At 34.4% G+C, this 15,766-nt stretch overlaps 1 protein-coding gene across 3 annotated transcripts; it reads right to left on the bottom strand.

The window, feature by feature from the left end:
• Positions 1–6,340: 6,340 nt before the first annotated feature.
• On the bottom strand, positions 6,341–11,210 carry LOC100799545 (uncharacterized). 3 transcript variants are annotated; one of them, XM_003522557.5, is made up of 5 exons: positions 10,553–11,207; positions 9,942–10,400; positions 9,473–9,850; positions 9,330–9,397; positions 6,341–6,907 (listed from the first exon to the last, which is right to left on the bottom strand). In XM_003522557.5, the coding sequence occupies exons 1-5, from the start codon at positions 11,081–11,083 to the stop codon at positions 6,703–6,705; spliced, it is 1,641 nt and encodes a 546-aa protein (XP_003522605.1). In that variant the 5' UTR covers positions 11,084–11,207; the 3' UTR covers positions 6,341–6,702. The 3 variants fall into 3 exon arrangements, with proteins under 3 accessions (XP_003522605.1, XP_006579001.1, XP_014630500.1); XM_006578938.4 differs by having other exon boundaries at positions 6,485–6,907; positions 9,942–10,298; positions 10,553–11,209; XM_014775014.3 differs by lacking the exon at positions 6,341–6,907 and adding an exon at positions 9,098–9,166 and having other exon boundaries at positions 10,553–11,210.
• Positions 11,211–15,766: the final 4,556 nt, after the last annotated feature.

Here is a 15,766-nt window from a genome sequence, read left to right on the forward strand (position 1 = left end):
GTAATTTATCAATTTTTTGCTTATTTCATAATTATTACTATTTAAATAAGAAAAATATATAAAATAAATAACTTAACTCTAAAATTATTAAAGATACTAGTATGATTTTACAACACATGATCATAATAATGATGGTTCTGAAAAAAAAAAAATCATAATAATGGTAAGTAAATTTCACACTTAGATCATTTCTCATTCACATAATCAATATGAAATAAGGAGAGAAAAGCATGATGGAATATTTATTTTTCATATTCAAGTTCATTTTTCTTATATGAAAAATATGAATTCAAAAAATAATCTAAAAATAATAAATATGAATATATAATACTATGTAATTATTAAAGTTGTATGCTTATTTTATTTATTGTTGATATAATGTTAATATGTAGCAATTTTTATATGCACTTTTATCAATTAAAATTTATTTTAATTTGTTGAGATAGTGTATTCTTTTCATGATTTTAAAGACATTAATTTTAATTATGCGATATTATTGAAGATTTAAATTGATTAATCCTCATTATTGCATAAATTGAGCATTCCTATTTAATATAATTAAAATCATATATTATTATTGTTATTGTTGTTGAGAGAAGTAAGAGCAATGGAATACAACAATAAGTTCGGATATCATTATATTGGAGTAACTATATTATCTCTTAATTTAGTAATTTTTTCTATTTTTATTTAATAAAGAAAAGACATCCAATCATAGTTATCTTTTATAAAAAATATAAAATATTTAACTTTTAAAAATGAATAATCGTTCATTGATTTTTTTATATTACATGAATCACAACAGTCACTACCAATCTAAAGAATTGACATAGCGTTAGAAATCTTTTATCCTATCTTCAATCTTCTTGTACTCAAACAACAAATTAATTTGAATGGCTTTTACAAATTCAATTGGAAGGAAAAGGGATTTGTTATATCTAGAATGGTGAATTTGCAAGCAAGAGACACATACACGGGAATGAAACACATCATTTTAGGTTGGATGATTGTTTTCTTAATGTGATCTGGGAATGTCGCGTCACATGAAGAGATCGTTGCAGTTGCATTGATCCTTCGGGAAGAAAATTCAAAATGGGTGTTCAGGTTGTGATGGAGGTTGTGGTGGTGTTTTTAATGGTGTTGCTTTAGGGTGAAGGACTGAAGGAGATGGTTGAGGGTGGTGGTGCCGATTGAGTGGCACACTGGTGGTGGTGTGGTGTGGTTTGGTTGGTGACAATAGTGTTTTACGTCAAGGTTGGTGACAGTTTGGTTGGGTTTGACATGAGCTTGGTGGTGATTTAGGGTGGCTACGCTGATTGGGTGATGTGGTGGTGATTCAGGATGATGGAACTGGTGCTTGGTGGTGCGACACAAAGAGAAAGAAAAAGGGATGAGTGTTCATTGTCTTGACGGTTTGAAATGTTAAATAAATTGAGACGTTGGTATTGTTTGACCAAGTTCATGAAAATCTGTTTTATGTTATTCTCTTCCTAGTTTTAAGTTATGGCAAGTGGAAGAGTCCATGACTTTTGTTCCTACTTTTAAGTAATTGGTTATTGTTAGTAGGATAATGTTTATCTGTTGGTTATTTACTGTGTTGCCTATAAATAGGCTATGGATTAATAAAGCGAATACACTTCCACAATAGTTGACATCTCATTTCGTATCTTTATTTTTTTCCCTATTTTAACAGTGGCATCTAAGCTAGGTTTATTTTTGAGTGTAAAAAGGGAAGTGTGAGAGTTGTAAACACCAAAAGGTTAGGGGAAACACTAGGAAGTGAGGTAGAGAGTCGGTCATTATTTCTTCACTTTGTTTTCTGTTTTGCAGCAGCAATAGAGGACGATGGTCACAGACAATTTCATGCAACCTGCCATTCATCGCTTTGATGGTCATTATGATCATTGGAGCCTGTTGATGGAAAACTTCTTAAGGTATAAGGAGTATTGGTAAGTTGTATCTGATGGAATTTCCGTAGCAGAGGCCAGCATGGCAATGACAGATGCACGAAAAACGAAAAACAGAAATAGAAGGGTTGTGTTTGAAGGATCTCAAGACAAAGAATTATCTTTTCCAAGCAATTGATTGCCCAATCTTGAAAACTATCCTTTGCAAGGATACGTCTAAGGACATTTGGGATTCCATGAAGAAGAAATACCAAGGTTCTGCATGAGCAAAGAGGTAGTAACTTCAAACAGTTCGGAGTTTGAAACACTACGAATGAAATTAGGAGAATCAGTCATAGACTATTTTCACGAACGATGATAATCGTCAACAAGATGCGAATCCATGGTGACAAGATGGAGGACACCATTGTAGTTGAGAAGATTCTTCGATCACTAACTACACAATTCAATTTTGTTGCTTGTGCTATCGAAGAAGCCCATGACATTGAGGAACTTTCACTTGATGAGCTGCAAAGTTCCTTATTGGTTCAAGAGAAGAAAATTAACCAGCAGGAGACAGAGGAGCAAGCATTGAAAGTCTCAACCGAAAATTGCCCCACATCAAAAGGAGAAAGAGGACGAGCAGAGGTCGAGGAAGCAATGATCGTGGCAGCCAACAAGAACGTGGCAACCAACAAGAACATTAACAATACCATGAGAATAAATTCCAAAGAAGAGGAAGAGGAAGAGGGGGCAACCATTCAACAACTCACAGAGACAAGTCAAATGTTGGATGCTACCGATGTCACGGATATGGTCATTATCAGTCAGAATGTTGGACTAATTTGAACAAAGACAATGAAGAGAAAACTAACTTTGCAGAAAAGGAAAAGGAAAAGGAATAAGAGGTGTCTTTTTTTATGGTATGCCATGTAAAGGAAGAAACTCAACAAAATTTATGGTATTTAGACACTGGTTGTAGCAACCATATGTGTGGAGACAAGGAGGTGTTCTCTGAGTTAGATGAGACTTTTTGCAATACAGCCAAGTTTGGCGATAACTCCACTATCTCTGTCATGGGAAGAGGAATGGTAACACTCCATGCCAAAGAGAATTCAACTCACTATTTCTAATGTTTTGTTTGTTCCAGATTTAAAAACCAACTTGCTTAGTGCGGGTAAACTGCAAGAGAAGGGATATGAAATTTCTATCAAAGATGGCGTATGTCGAATCAAAGATGAAAAGTTAGGCCTAATTGCTCAAGTTAACATGATGCCAAATCGCATGTTCCCACTTTATCTCCACAACTCCGGTCACTTGTGCTTCTCAACCAAATTGAAAGATGACGCATGGCTTTGGCACTTTTGTTATGGTCACTTGAACTTTGGTGGATTGAAGACTGTGGCAGAAAAATATGGTGACGTGTCTTCCTCAAATCACAACTTCCTCTGAAGTTTATGAAGAATGTGTAGTTAGCAAACAACACTGTAATCCATTTCCACAAGGAAAATCATAGCGAGCAAAAAAGGCATTGGAGTTGGTGTATTCTGACATTTGCGGGCCAATAAATCCATCTTCAAATGGTGGTAAAAGATATCTGATCACTTTTATTGATGATCTTAGCTGCAAAACATGGGTGTATTTTTTGTAGGAAAAATCTGAAGCACTTGCTGCATTTAAAAATTTTAAAGTGCTTACTGAGAAAGAAGTTGGTAGCCTAATTAAAGTACTTAGCACTGATCGTGATGGAGAATTCAACTCACATGAATTCGCAAATTTTTGTGAGACCCATGGAATCAAGAGGCAATTTACAGCTGCTTACACACCTCAACAAAATGGTGTATGCGAGAGGAAAAACCGTACAATTATGAACATGGTGCGAAGTATTTTGACAAGGAGTGGAGTTTCCAAAACTTTCTGGCCTGAAGTTGTCAACTGGAGCATTCATATTTTGAATAGAAGTCCCACACTTGCTGTTCAAAATATGACACCGGAGGAAGCATGGAGTGGGGAAAGACCAGCAGTAGATCATTTCAAAATTTTTGGGTGTGTTGCCTATCTCACATTCCAGATCAAAAGAGAAGAAAGCTAGATGACAAGGGAGAAAAATGCATTTTTCTTGGTGTTAGTGAACAGTCAAAAGCTTACAAATTGTATAATCCTATCACCAAGAAAATTATCATTAGTCGTGATGTGATATTTGATGAAGGGCAGTTCTGGATTTGTGATAAAGACAGTGTTCAATAACACATACAAGTTGATTTTGATAGAGGTAATAGAGAAGAAAGGCAGGAACCTTCGGAGAATGTGCAACCCGCAACAATTGAGCAACAACCAACTGGCAACCCACACATTTCAACTGCTGAAACTGAAGATGAACGACCTCAACGTGTTAAGCAAAGACCTGCTTGGATGGCTGATTTTAAGGTATATGGACTTCCCCAATATGAAGACCCACATACACATTTTGTACTATTTTCAAATTGTGATCCAGTAGCTTTTGAAGATGTTGTTAAATAATCCAAATGGCGAAAGGCAATGGATGCTGAAATTGCAGCCACCGAAAAGAACAACACTTGGGAGTTGATAGAGCTTCCCAAAGGTTAAAAGACAATTGGTGTGAAGTGGGTTTACAAGACCAAGCTGAAAGAGAATGACGAAGTGGAAAAATTCAAGGCACCGTTGGTAGCAAAAGGCTACAAACAAGAGTTCGGGATTGACTACAAAGAAGTCTTTGCTCCGATAGCAAGGCATGATACAATTAGATTGGTGATTTCTTTAGCAGAACAAAAATCATGGTCCATCTTCCAGTTGGATGTGAAATCAACGTTCTTGCACGGAGACTTGGAAGAACAGGTATTTGTTGATCAACCTCCCGGTTACATTAAGACTGGAAATGAGCATAAAGTGTATAAACTGAGAAAGGCTCTTTACGGACTAAAACAAGCACCTCAGGTTTGGTATAGTCGTATTGAAGCTTATTTTTTAAGAGAAGGATTTCTGAAATGTCCTTATGAGCACACACTTTTTGTTAAAATTACTGATGGTGAAAAATGCTCATTGTATGTGTGTATGTGGATGATCTTATTTTTACTAGGAATGATGTTATCATGTTTGACAAATTTAAGAAGTCCATGATGATTGAATTTGATATGACTGAACTTGGCATGTTGCATTATTTTTTGGGCATTAAAGTTGTGCAATCTGCTGTTGGAATCTTTATTTTTCAAAAGAAGTATGTGCAAGAAATATTGGACAGGTTTCAGATGACAAATTGCAATTTTGTTAACACACCGGTTGAGTATGGTTTGAAACTAACCAAGGATCATGGAGGAAAAAAGGTTGACAACACACTTTACAAGCAAATTGTGGGAACTTTAATGTACTTGACAGCAACAGGACCAGATGTTATGTATGCTGTGAGTCTTATTAGTAGATACATGGACACTCCGGCAGACATGCATCTTTTGGCTGCCAAGAGAATCTTTCGGTACTTGCAAGGTACTGTAGATTATGGATTGTTTTACAAGATGGGATTAAAGATAGATTTAGTTGACTTTACGGATAGTGATTATGCTGAAGATTTAGATAATCGAAAGAGCACTTCTGGATATGCATTCATGTTAGGCTCAGGAGCTGTCTCATGGTCATCCAAGAAGCAACCAATTGTTACTTTATCAACAACTGAAGCAGAGTTTGTTGCTGCCACAACTTGTTCTTGTCAAGCTATTTGGATGAGGAAAATTCTTGAAGATCTTCATTTTGAAAGACAAGGGCCTACTACAATTTTCTGTGATAATAATTCAACTATCAAACTCTCCAAGAATCCGATTTTACATGGAAGAAGCAAGCACATTGATGTGAAATATCATTTTTTAAGGAAGCTCACAAGAAATGGGACGCTTGATCTCATCTATTGCAGAAGTGAAGATCATATAGCAGATATATTTACGAAGTCCCTCAAATGGCCTATGTTTCAGAAGCTAAGGAAATTACTCGGTGTTAGCAAGTTGGAGAATCTAGTTTGAGGGAGTTTTTTTTTTTAAACTGATATGATATGATTTATCTGTTTAAGGGAGAGTTTGTTAAATAAATTGAGACGTTGGTATTGTTTGACCAAGTCCATGAAAATTTGTTTTATGTTATTTTGTTTCTAGTTCTAAGTTGTTACAACAAGTGAAAAAGTCCATGACTTGTGTTTGTTATTACTTTAACAAGAGGAATTTTTGACGTCTCATCTCCGTAGTGGAGTATCTTTATTTTTTTCTATTTTAACAAGAGGAATTTTTTTTTAACCAGCACCCATCTTTTAAGAAGAGTTATTTGGACTTTTCATTAAAAAAATAAATGCCATCAATCATCATAACATTAAGGGGTGAAAAAAAATATATTTTAATGGAGGAAATGCAATAAATCCTAGGAACGACGAATGTAATTTACTTGATAATATAACATTAAAGCCAAGAGAATTAGAAATTAATTAGAAAAATCAACCGACAAAATCTGATGTTCCAACACCATATTTGGTTCTTGAAAGCACTAGCTAGGACTTCGGATAACAGATGCTGATATAAACATAAGGAGTAGGCAAAATGATATTATGCTCAAGACCATCTTTCTAATCACAGCAACAAGAGTATATAATCTACGACCAAGTAGTGTGTGTCAGCAAAGCGTTACGCAACCACAAATACCACCACTATTTTACATCAGTCAAGGTCCGGAGTCAATCTTTACATGCAAGAAAAACGTGAACACATCAACAAGGGGACATTAGTAGTATAGCTTTGCCCTGAATCACAAGGTTTAGCAGTCACTAGCCGGACATGAATGACGTTGCTGCTTGTCTGAAGTCCAAAGATTTGAGAGCTTCCCGGGGAAAAGGCTTCCCATCTGGTAGCCACAGGCCACCCTCATGAGGTAGCAGCACCTGCGGTTGGGCTTGGCTACTTCCTTCCTTGGATGAGACCTCATTCCTTTTCTTCACAAATTCAAAAAATTCTGCAACTTGGCGTGCATATCTGCACCTCAGAAAGCAATACATTACAAAGCATTAGGAATCAATGGATTAATCTCTCAGCAATGAAATTCTCTAGCAAAGAATTTTACTTATTAAAGGAACAGAGAATTTGGTTACCTACGGGTCTACTTCCAGTTATATCAATAACAGGAAATGTAACATTTCACTACCATTACAAAAGTAAAGATTTGCAACTTGCAAGTGAAGACTGACAAGAGCAAACTTTGCAAGGAAATTTTTATTGCTTTAAGGTGCAGTTTGGATAAAATTTTCAATAAGCACTCATGGAAGACAACAAAGCAATAAAAGGCATAAAGTTCAGCCATAACTCACAAGTTAAAATCAACTTCTGCACTTTACCTTTTTAGAAGCTACAGTGCATCAGTTGATTTTAACTTGTAAGATAAGTTTGATTAGTTTTACCTCTGTTTCTTCTTTTATAAATGCTTTTGAATAAGTTTATCCAAACTAGTCCTTATTCATTAAGTATTTAATTGAGTAGATTACCCAAATGCACTCTAAAGTCCCCTATGTTTTAGAAGCTTTCTTGTGGGATTTCAAGAAACTAATAACATAAATACTAATGGTAATTCGTTTTTGTAATTTTGTTTGGATAAAAATTCATGTAGTCCTGCAGTGCAATGGCTCTCTAACAGTATTATTTAGCTATACTTTGAAGTACTATTCACATTTGATTTCATGTTACATAAAACATATCCTTGCAAAACTAAGGCACCTATTAGCATCACAATGCACTCCAAGATTCCATTCCGTCTATGCACACCTTAGTACTTCTCCGTGCATGCTACATTGGTTTCTCAAGATTATGTTGGACAATGATTGATACCCCAATCACTCATATAAAACACCTGGATGTAATAAATATGGGGCTATGGCCATCAGGATAAGGTTTGGGGACTATGCCTAACATCGGAAAAATGACTCAGAAAGTAAAGAGCAGATGAGCACCAAATGGCAAATAGTCCTGCAGATTCACCATTGGCTAAACAATAAAGTGATCTTAGCAAGATGGAAAACATCCATTTAGCTAACACAATATATACAATCCTAGTTGTAAGTTATAGGAAAAATATGTCATCTAATGATATACCACTCCACATATATTATGGGATCAAACAGTCTACAATAAACATGAAACAAAACATACATATGCTTTTGCACCAAACCCACTTATATCTCCTAAAGCAGCATCTTTGAATTGTAGCAGTGACAATAGGTTCATAGCTTCACAGAAATTAGTTACCTTTTTTACCCCAGATGCTATGCTTACCAGTTACATGATGACTAATGCATAAAATTCATGCGCATACCCACCAGAAAAGTTGTATACTAATTTAACACAAATTGCTCAACATATTGCCCACTTTTCTAATTGTGTGCACAAGTTTGTGAACATTTAAACCCACTTATAAACTTTGCCAAAGATCTTGACAAACTAGCAGTATATTCAATATTTTAAAGTTGGAAGCATGAAAAATAAAACCAACACTTTATTAGACTGTATGAGAACACATCAGCCTTTGATTTTCCGCCTCATGTCTCTACTCTCTAATTCAGTGGATTTGGAACCACAATGCCCCACCCACCCCTCCTATTCTCCAAGAAACACATCAAACAGACCTTTTTGTGGGCTGAAATGATAAATTTGATTATTTTATCAAATAACAAAACAAGAAAAAACACCAGTCTCATGGTTTGATGAAAATAGTATCAGGGTAGTATTATTCTTAACTTCTAAAATTACAAAGCACTAACAATCCAATTTATACCAACAATCTAGGTCAATTACTAGAGTAGTGTAATGACACAAACTTTGGGTAAACCACACCGCAAAAGTTGGCCATTGTGGTGGGCAAGCACGAATTTCCAATACGGGGCTCAGGTCTCATATCTTACAAATGGAACCTCACATCCCACTATGCTCTCCAGTCCCAGCACACATAGCCAGGCTGTGCACTAGTCTAGTTCCAAGTAGAGACTGCAATGCCAACATCACAGCTCATGCTACTCATTTGCAACTGGGAGACGTGGTAGAAGGCTCTAATATGAATTGATATCAACTTTGGGAGAACCACATTACAAAAGGTATCCATTATGGAGGGAAAGCTCAACTTCATATAAACCACACATCAGAATACCATACTTGAGATGTAGGAATCAAGTCCCATACCTTGCAATTGGGACATAGGCACCTAGCATACAACTAGTACAAGACTACAAGCCCAGCTCAACAACAACCCTACATAACAAGACTCCTCAGGACAATAAGAGTCATAATATTCAAACAGAGGCAAAAAAAATTGTCTGACAGAACCAAAGTTTAAGTCCATGGTAAGGAAACTAAACAAATATCCGAGTAAGGAAACTCAAACAAATATCCGAGTAAGAAATAGTTATCTTACTGCCTCTTTGCTTCGATATCTTTGCTGAAATCAATATTGGGTTCACAGTCCAGAACCAAAGCAGGAACCTGTTTATAGTTCAAATGGTTAAGCCAGTTTACCATAACAAACAAATTCCGACATGGGATTTCCAAATATTGTACCTTCTGAATGCTTGAATGCATGTGACCACCCTCCAGATAAAAAACGCGGTCTCTTATATCAGGGTGTAAAGAGTTGTCAATATGATGGGGCAGCTGATTGACAGATAATACTCCATGATTACCACTTTGGGAGGGAAATAACCAGCTTTCATGCTTTTCATGGAGGTCGCAGAGATAGTCAAGGCTGACTCCACCTTCTTCTGTTCTTTTTCTTAACATCATTCTCTTATGGCAAGTGTCAGGACTTGCCCTAAGATAGATAAAACCATCAGGAATAAGTCCAGGCAAGGAGGATACTACAGGATCAAACCACGAGTCATAGATACTGATCTCCATCCCATTCATCCAGTTAGCTTCATGGACAGCTCGTACAAAAACCTTCATTGAACAGAGAGATAAAAGAGCATAAGCCTTAATTCAACAGAAGAAGCTTAGAGAAGAATAAGAAAGGGGCAAACAGAAGACTCACCATCCTGTCACTGAAAACACTCCTCTCCATCAAACGAAGAGGCTTGATTCCAGCAGATGACTCTCTTTCCTGCATGACCCGTGTGACAAACACATAGTTCTGAAAGGTGTAGGCATACCGTTGCGGCTCGGCATAAAAAGCATCCAAAATGTTAAAGTGATCAGGTCCAACATCCTGCCACTTGCTAATGGGTTCAGGAACCACCTCAACAAGATCACGCAACTCGATCGTTTCATTCGCTATTCTCTGGAGGAAGGTAGTCTTGCCAACGCTAATGTTACCCTCAACACAGAATGTTAAGCGCTTCTTCTGAACAGAGGAAGAGGAATTGTCTTCCAACTCCTCCTCGTCAACACTCTGTTTAATGAAAGTAGTTATACTCTCAGCATGGTTCTTGTGGATTATTCCAACAGAATTCTGTAGATACTCAACCATCTTGTCACTAGATTTGCCAAAGAACTACAGCACATGACCCAAACACAACAGTTTAATATAACAATTCGTTCGCAGAAATCTAGCATTCCTGGTAAATAAATCTTTCACGTAATACCAAAACCCCTAAACAGAGCAGATGTAATAAGAGAGAGAGAGAGAGAGAGAGAGAGAGGGACCTTATCCTTGTAGAGTTGCTTGAGTTGCGCAACACCAGCGATACCTTTCTGAACGAGCTTTCTGAAATTTCTGGGACCCACACCGGGGATGGCCAGCAAATCAGGATTTGACGGAGCAGGAGAAGAAGAAGTAGAACCCTTTTGCCTCCTATTTAGCCTGGAGTTAAAGGGCTTCTCTTTTGAGTCCACAAGAGAACCATACTCAACAGGGTCGGGTTGGGTGATGAAAGAGCCTTCTGAAGCCGAATGCAAGGAGCGGTTTCTAGAGTGGTTAAGGAGAAGAAGGGTCTTGTTATTCTTGGGGTGGGAGTGGGTGTGGGTTAGACTGAGACACCTGCAGACAGAGCAAGTGTTGGTACTAGAGAGCGCCAAATAGCGGGAATAAGAGAGTTGGCGCTTGAGAGAAGAACCAGCAGCAGCTGCTGACATTGGTTGGTTTGCAACTTTGGGAGGCAACGAAAGAAAGGGAGTAGCCACGGTGACAGAGATAGAGAGGAAGGGAACTGAAGAAGGGCGTAGCAGTTTCTGCATTTCACTCTCAGTTTGTGTCCCTCATTATGAGGGCGGGAAGGAAAGGTAAGGGTTTTAGGTTTAGCCTCTCAGTAAGAGAGTGGATACACACACCCCAATACAAAAGGAGAATTCAGAGGGTTTCAATCTCCTTTCTATTCAGTCACTGACACAAATAGAATCGTATTAACTTTTTTAATTACGGTAATAACTAAATTAAAAACTCATACTAATCCTCTTGTACGTTGTCCAAAAATAGGTTTTTATTTACACATTACATACAAACTCTTATTCGTGAGTATAATCTCGCAACCATCCCAACTTTTATAAGGAATTTTTACTTTGATTGGACACGGATATGAATTAAACAGTGTATTACTTAATTGTTTTTATTAGGCTTTGTCACTTATTATTTCATGTCTATTCTTTCAAATTTTATAGGTATACATATAATATTAGGGATTATACTTTCTTTTAAGTTTCAAATCTCGGAATAATTTTTAGATTGTCGGGATATGAATTTTATAGGAAAAATTTTACTAGAATAAAATTTTATATTTGGTTTCACAGTATAATTGTTTAAACTTGACTTGAATGAATAAAATATTTAATTATGTTCAAATTTTTTAAAAAATAATTAACTTTTTTATGTTTTTCTTGCAAAAAAAATATTTTTTAAAATTATAAGACATATATTATTATATCTGATTCTCAACAAGGACACAGATGGGGAAAATTTTCATATCCGTGGAAGGCATGGACAAGACCAAGATGATTTTAAGAAAGCAGGGACGAGAGTTGTCAAAGCTTTTAGAAAATTGCAATGGTGTTTCTTGTGGGGTGGTGAGGAAGATGCAAAGAAGATTCATTGGGTGAAATGGGACACAATTTGCCGGCCAAAGGAACATGAAAGACTTGCCATAAGGGATATTTGTAACACTTTTCATTTAAAAAAAAACCCATATTAAAATAATATAAAATCTTAAAATTATAAAAATATATCTTATTATGATAAATAAAGTTAAATAAATAAGTTTTTAATTGAGTTAAAATATTATCCTCAAAATATGAATATTTAAACTAAATGAACACTAAAACTACAACGAAAGTAATTACATTTGGCATATTATTTTGAAGTACTAATCAAACTAAAATAAATATAATTAAGAAAATTATGTCTTCAATTCTCCTCAAACTCAACAATTTTCTCTTCGTGCTTTGAAAAAATCACTTATAATGAGACGATAATCCTAATGAATAAAATAATTAATAGAAATTCGCAAATAGAATTATTCTGAATCGATATGGTAATTTGAAAAATCAATCATAGTATCTATAATGAATTTAATATAAGATTATATATGTATATATTTACACACCAATGAAAATGATATTAAACAATCATAATTCATGAAATTTTGAATAAATAAAAAAAATTAAATAAATGGAAACAAAATAGAGATATTTGGGAATCAATGTAGATCTCAAATTTTTAAAAAGATCTATGAACTCGTATTTCATATAATAACATCTCACTATCTTCCATCATAAATGGACGAGATATGAAGTATATCTATTATATAATCTCATAATAAAATGTCATCATCCTTTCTCGGGTGTGATGATCAACTCATAAAGTTACAAAATACTATTCTAAAAAAAACTATCAACAAATGTCCTAATTTCATGCATTTAATAATAATTCTCAAAATCACCATAATAACAATAGAATTAACTAATAATATAAAATCACATAGTATTTACAATGGCTAGAATATAATACACATGCGCACAAATTAGTCATAATCCTAAAGGTTAAATTACATTCATTAATTCAATGATAAAATTATTTAGGTAATGTCAATATATATATATATATATATATATATATATATATATATATATATATAAAGAAAACGTATTTGCAAGAATTCATATCATGAGGTTTAAAAAAAGTTATTTTACTCACATCTTAAAACAATAAATTTGTATTTTTTGTTATTTTTTTTCTTTTCTACTAATTGCATTGAGAAAAAAATTCATTTTTTTTTAATCCTTGAGTAGTAACTCACTAATATTAAGAGAGACTATTTATGTGTGATCGAAACACTATTACCCTTATATATAAATTATACATAATTTGAAACTTGTTTGGCTGATCTTTTTATCTATTATTTATATTATATTTCATTATAATTATCTTTAACTCATTCAATATATTATTATACTAACATTTTTTTAAAATAAAAAAAAATAACAATCTAATACTTTAAAATAATTTAATTATTTTTTTTTTATTAAAAGATATATTTAAATATGTTTATCAAAATAATTATTGAATTATTTTTGAAATGTTTTAATATCTCTCTTTAACGATGCTCTTCTGTATCCTTAACATTTTTTAAGGTTATGCATAGTGGCTAGGTGAAAGATGCCTTTTTTTGTTCACTGTTCATTCTTTTTAAGCATTTAGCACTGCCTGAATCAAGTCTGATTTCACAACAAGCCCGTTGACTTCCATGTTGCTCTCATTCTTATCTTTGCATCTCTACTTTGGCTAGGATGCTTTCTAAAGGCTCGTTGTCGTCTTACTCTTGGACGAATTCTCCTTCCTGAAATATTTTTCTATGGAGGTTCACCCCCTAAACCTCGTTTGATAAAAAGGGAGGACTGGTATCCAACTCTTGCAGGTACTATTAAATGTGATGTATATGGCCTGGCAAAAGATGCTCCTGGTCATGCTGGTACTGGGGCATCTTTGGAGGCTCTCATGGCACCTTCTAGGGTTGCTTCTCCTCCTTTGAAGGGATCTGCCATGCCCTCCATGCTAAGTTGTTTGCCATTATCATGGCCATTGAGACTACCATTTTAGTATAATTGGAAGGTTCTTTTTGGATAAAATCTAATTCTTTAATTTGATTATCATTTAAGCCATCAAAGACCATTATCTTGTTCCGTGGAGCATTAGGTAGCGTTGGAAAAACTATTTCTTTGGCTTGTATAGATCACACTATAGTTTTGTTTTCCTCTCATATTTGTAGAGAAGGGAATTTTGTGCAGATTTACTAGCAAACCATGTGAGGCTAACTCTACTTCTAGTTTTACTTGGTGGGACCGTGCTCCTAGTTTTGTTAAGCATGAGTTCCTTCACAATTGGAAAGCCCTCCCTAACTATAGGTTTCTATAGTTCTTTTGATGGGTCTTGGCCTAGTGCCTCCATTTTGCTTTGTTTTGCTTCTTTTATTTAACATTATTCGTAGAGTGGTGGTGGTGATGGTTGGCGGTGGGGTGCCAACATAGGTCTTTGCTCGCCATCTAGTTGGTCTCTATTTTTTTTATTTAAAAAAAGTCTGTTTTTATTCATTTAGGCTTTGCTTGTTTCCACTTCCCACAATGTGATATATATAATTCCCCACAATAGCAGAGTTGGATTGTGTCATGTGTGGCAGCCGAATAGAAATGGGAAGAATTTGGAGGTCTATTTATTAAGGACTCCTGACGCAGAACTTATGCCTATACACCAATGTGGTCAGGTTAATGTTTGGCACCAATATGCTCCTTTGATCAATTGCAAAAACAGGAGCTAATGATGGAAGTCAATTGCCTATTTACATTACAACTCCCCTCCTACAAATGTATATCAGCTTGCTGATGCACCAAGTACTATGTTTCTCAAGTCAAGATGTAATATTTTTATATCTCTTCTATTTACTATATTATAAAAGTATGTTCTCTTTAGTCACATGTCAACATTTTGTGTCACACATCAATATTTTAGAAACCTAATTTTTTTAACTTTTTCTTTTATCTTTCTATTTCTTGTAAGTATTGTTTCTTTTAATCTTTTTTCTTTTTTTTTATATTTCTTTCTTTCTTTTTTCTTCTTACATTTTTTATTTTCTTCTTATTCTTTTTTATGTTTTCTTCAATTTTTTACCTTTTATCTTTTCTTTTGCTTTTTTTAATTTCTTCTTTCTCTTTTAGCATTTTTTTCTTTTTTATTTACATTTTTATAATTTTCTATCTATCCTATTTACTATATTATAAAAGTATGTCCTCTTTAGCCACATGTCAATATTCCATGTGCCTCGTGTAAACATTTTAGAAGTTTTAGGAGTTGTTTGGTTTGACTGTTTTCTATTTTCATTTTCACTGGAAATAAAAAATGGTGATAAAAATGCGTTTGGTTGGATTTTTGAAAACATATTTAGTGAAAATATTTTCTCAAACGAACTAAAAACGAAAAACAATAAAATCTCGTTCTAGTGTTTTCAGTTTAAATCAAGAATCTCATTTTGGGTAAAATGAAAACGCAATAACAAGGAATGTAATTTTAAGCGAATCTAAAAATACATTTCTTTTTGAAAACACATGTTCAATGTTTTTATTTGTTGAAAGCAAAAAACAAGAAATCAAAATAAATATGTTTTCAGAATTCTAATATTTTAAAAATAAAAACAGTTTTCAAAAAATAAAAACAAAAATAAAAATGTAAACCAAATACACCCTTACTTTTTTAATAGTATAAACCTCTTACCTTTTTACAACATTGTTGCAACTTGCCAATAGCAATTGCTTGTTGGGAGCAAACCACAAGTAGTCATGATTTGCTAACACGGGTATAAAAAAGGTGAGTAATATTAAAAAACTGTAAGCAAAAAAAAATCTATGATTCACATTCTATCCATACCTAAATTTGAACGA

Source organism: Glycine max, chromosome 4 (assembly GCF_000004515.6).
Source record: "Glycine max cultivar Williams 82 chromosome 4, Glycine_max_v4.0, whole genome shotgun sequence".
Classification (NCBI taxonomy): Eukaryota; Viridiplantae; Streptophyta; class Magnoliopsida; order Fabales; family Fabaceae; genus Glycine; species Glycine max.

Coding starts and splice junctions, on each gene's coding strand:
- LOC100799545 (XM_003522557.5), bottom strand. CDS start 11,083: ATGCAGAAACTGCTACGCCCTTCTTCAGTTCCCTTCCTCTCTATCTCT. Junction 9,851..9,941: donor GTGTTTTCAGTGACAGGATG/GTGAGTCTTCTG, acceptor TGTTCAATGAAG/GTTTTTGTACGAGCTGTCCA. Junction 9,398..9,472: donor TGCATTCAAGCATTCAGAAG/GTACAATATTTG, acceptor AACTATAAACAG/GTTCCTGCTTTGGTTCTGGA.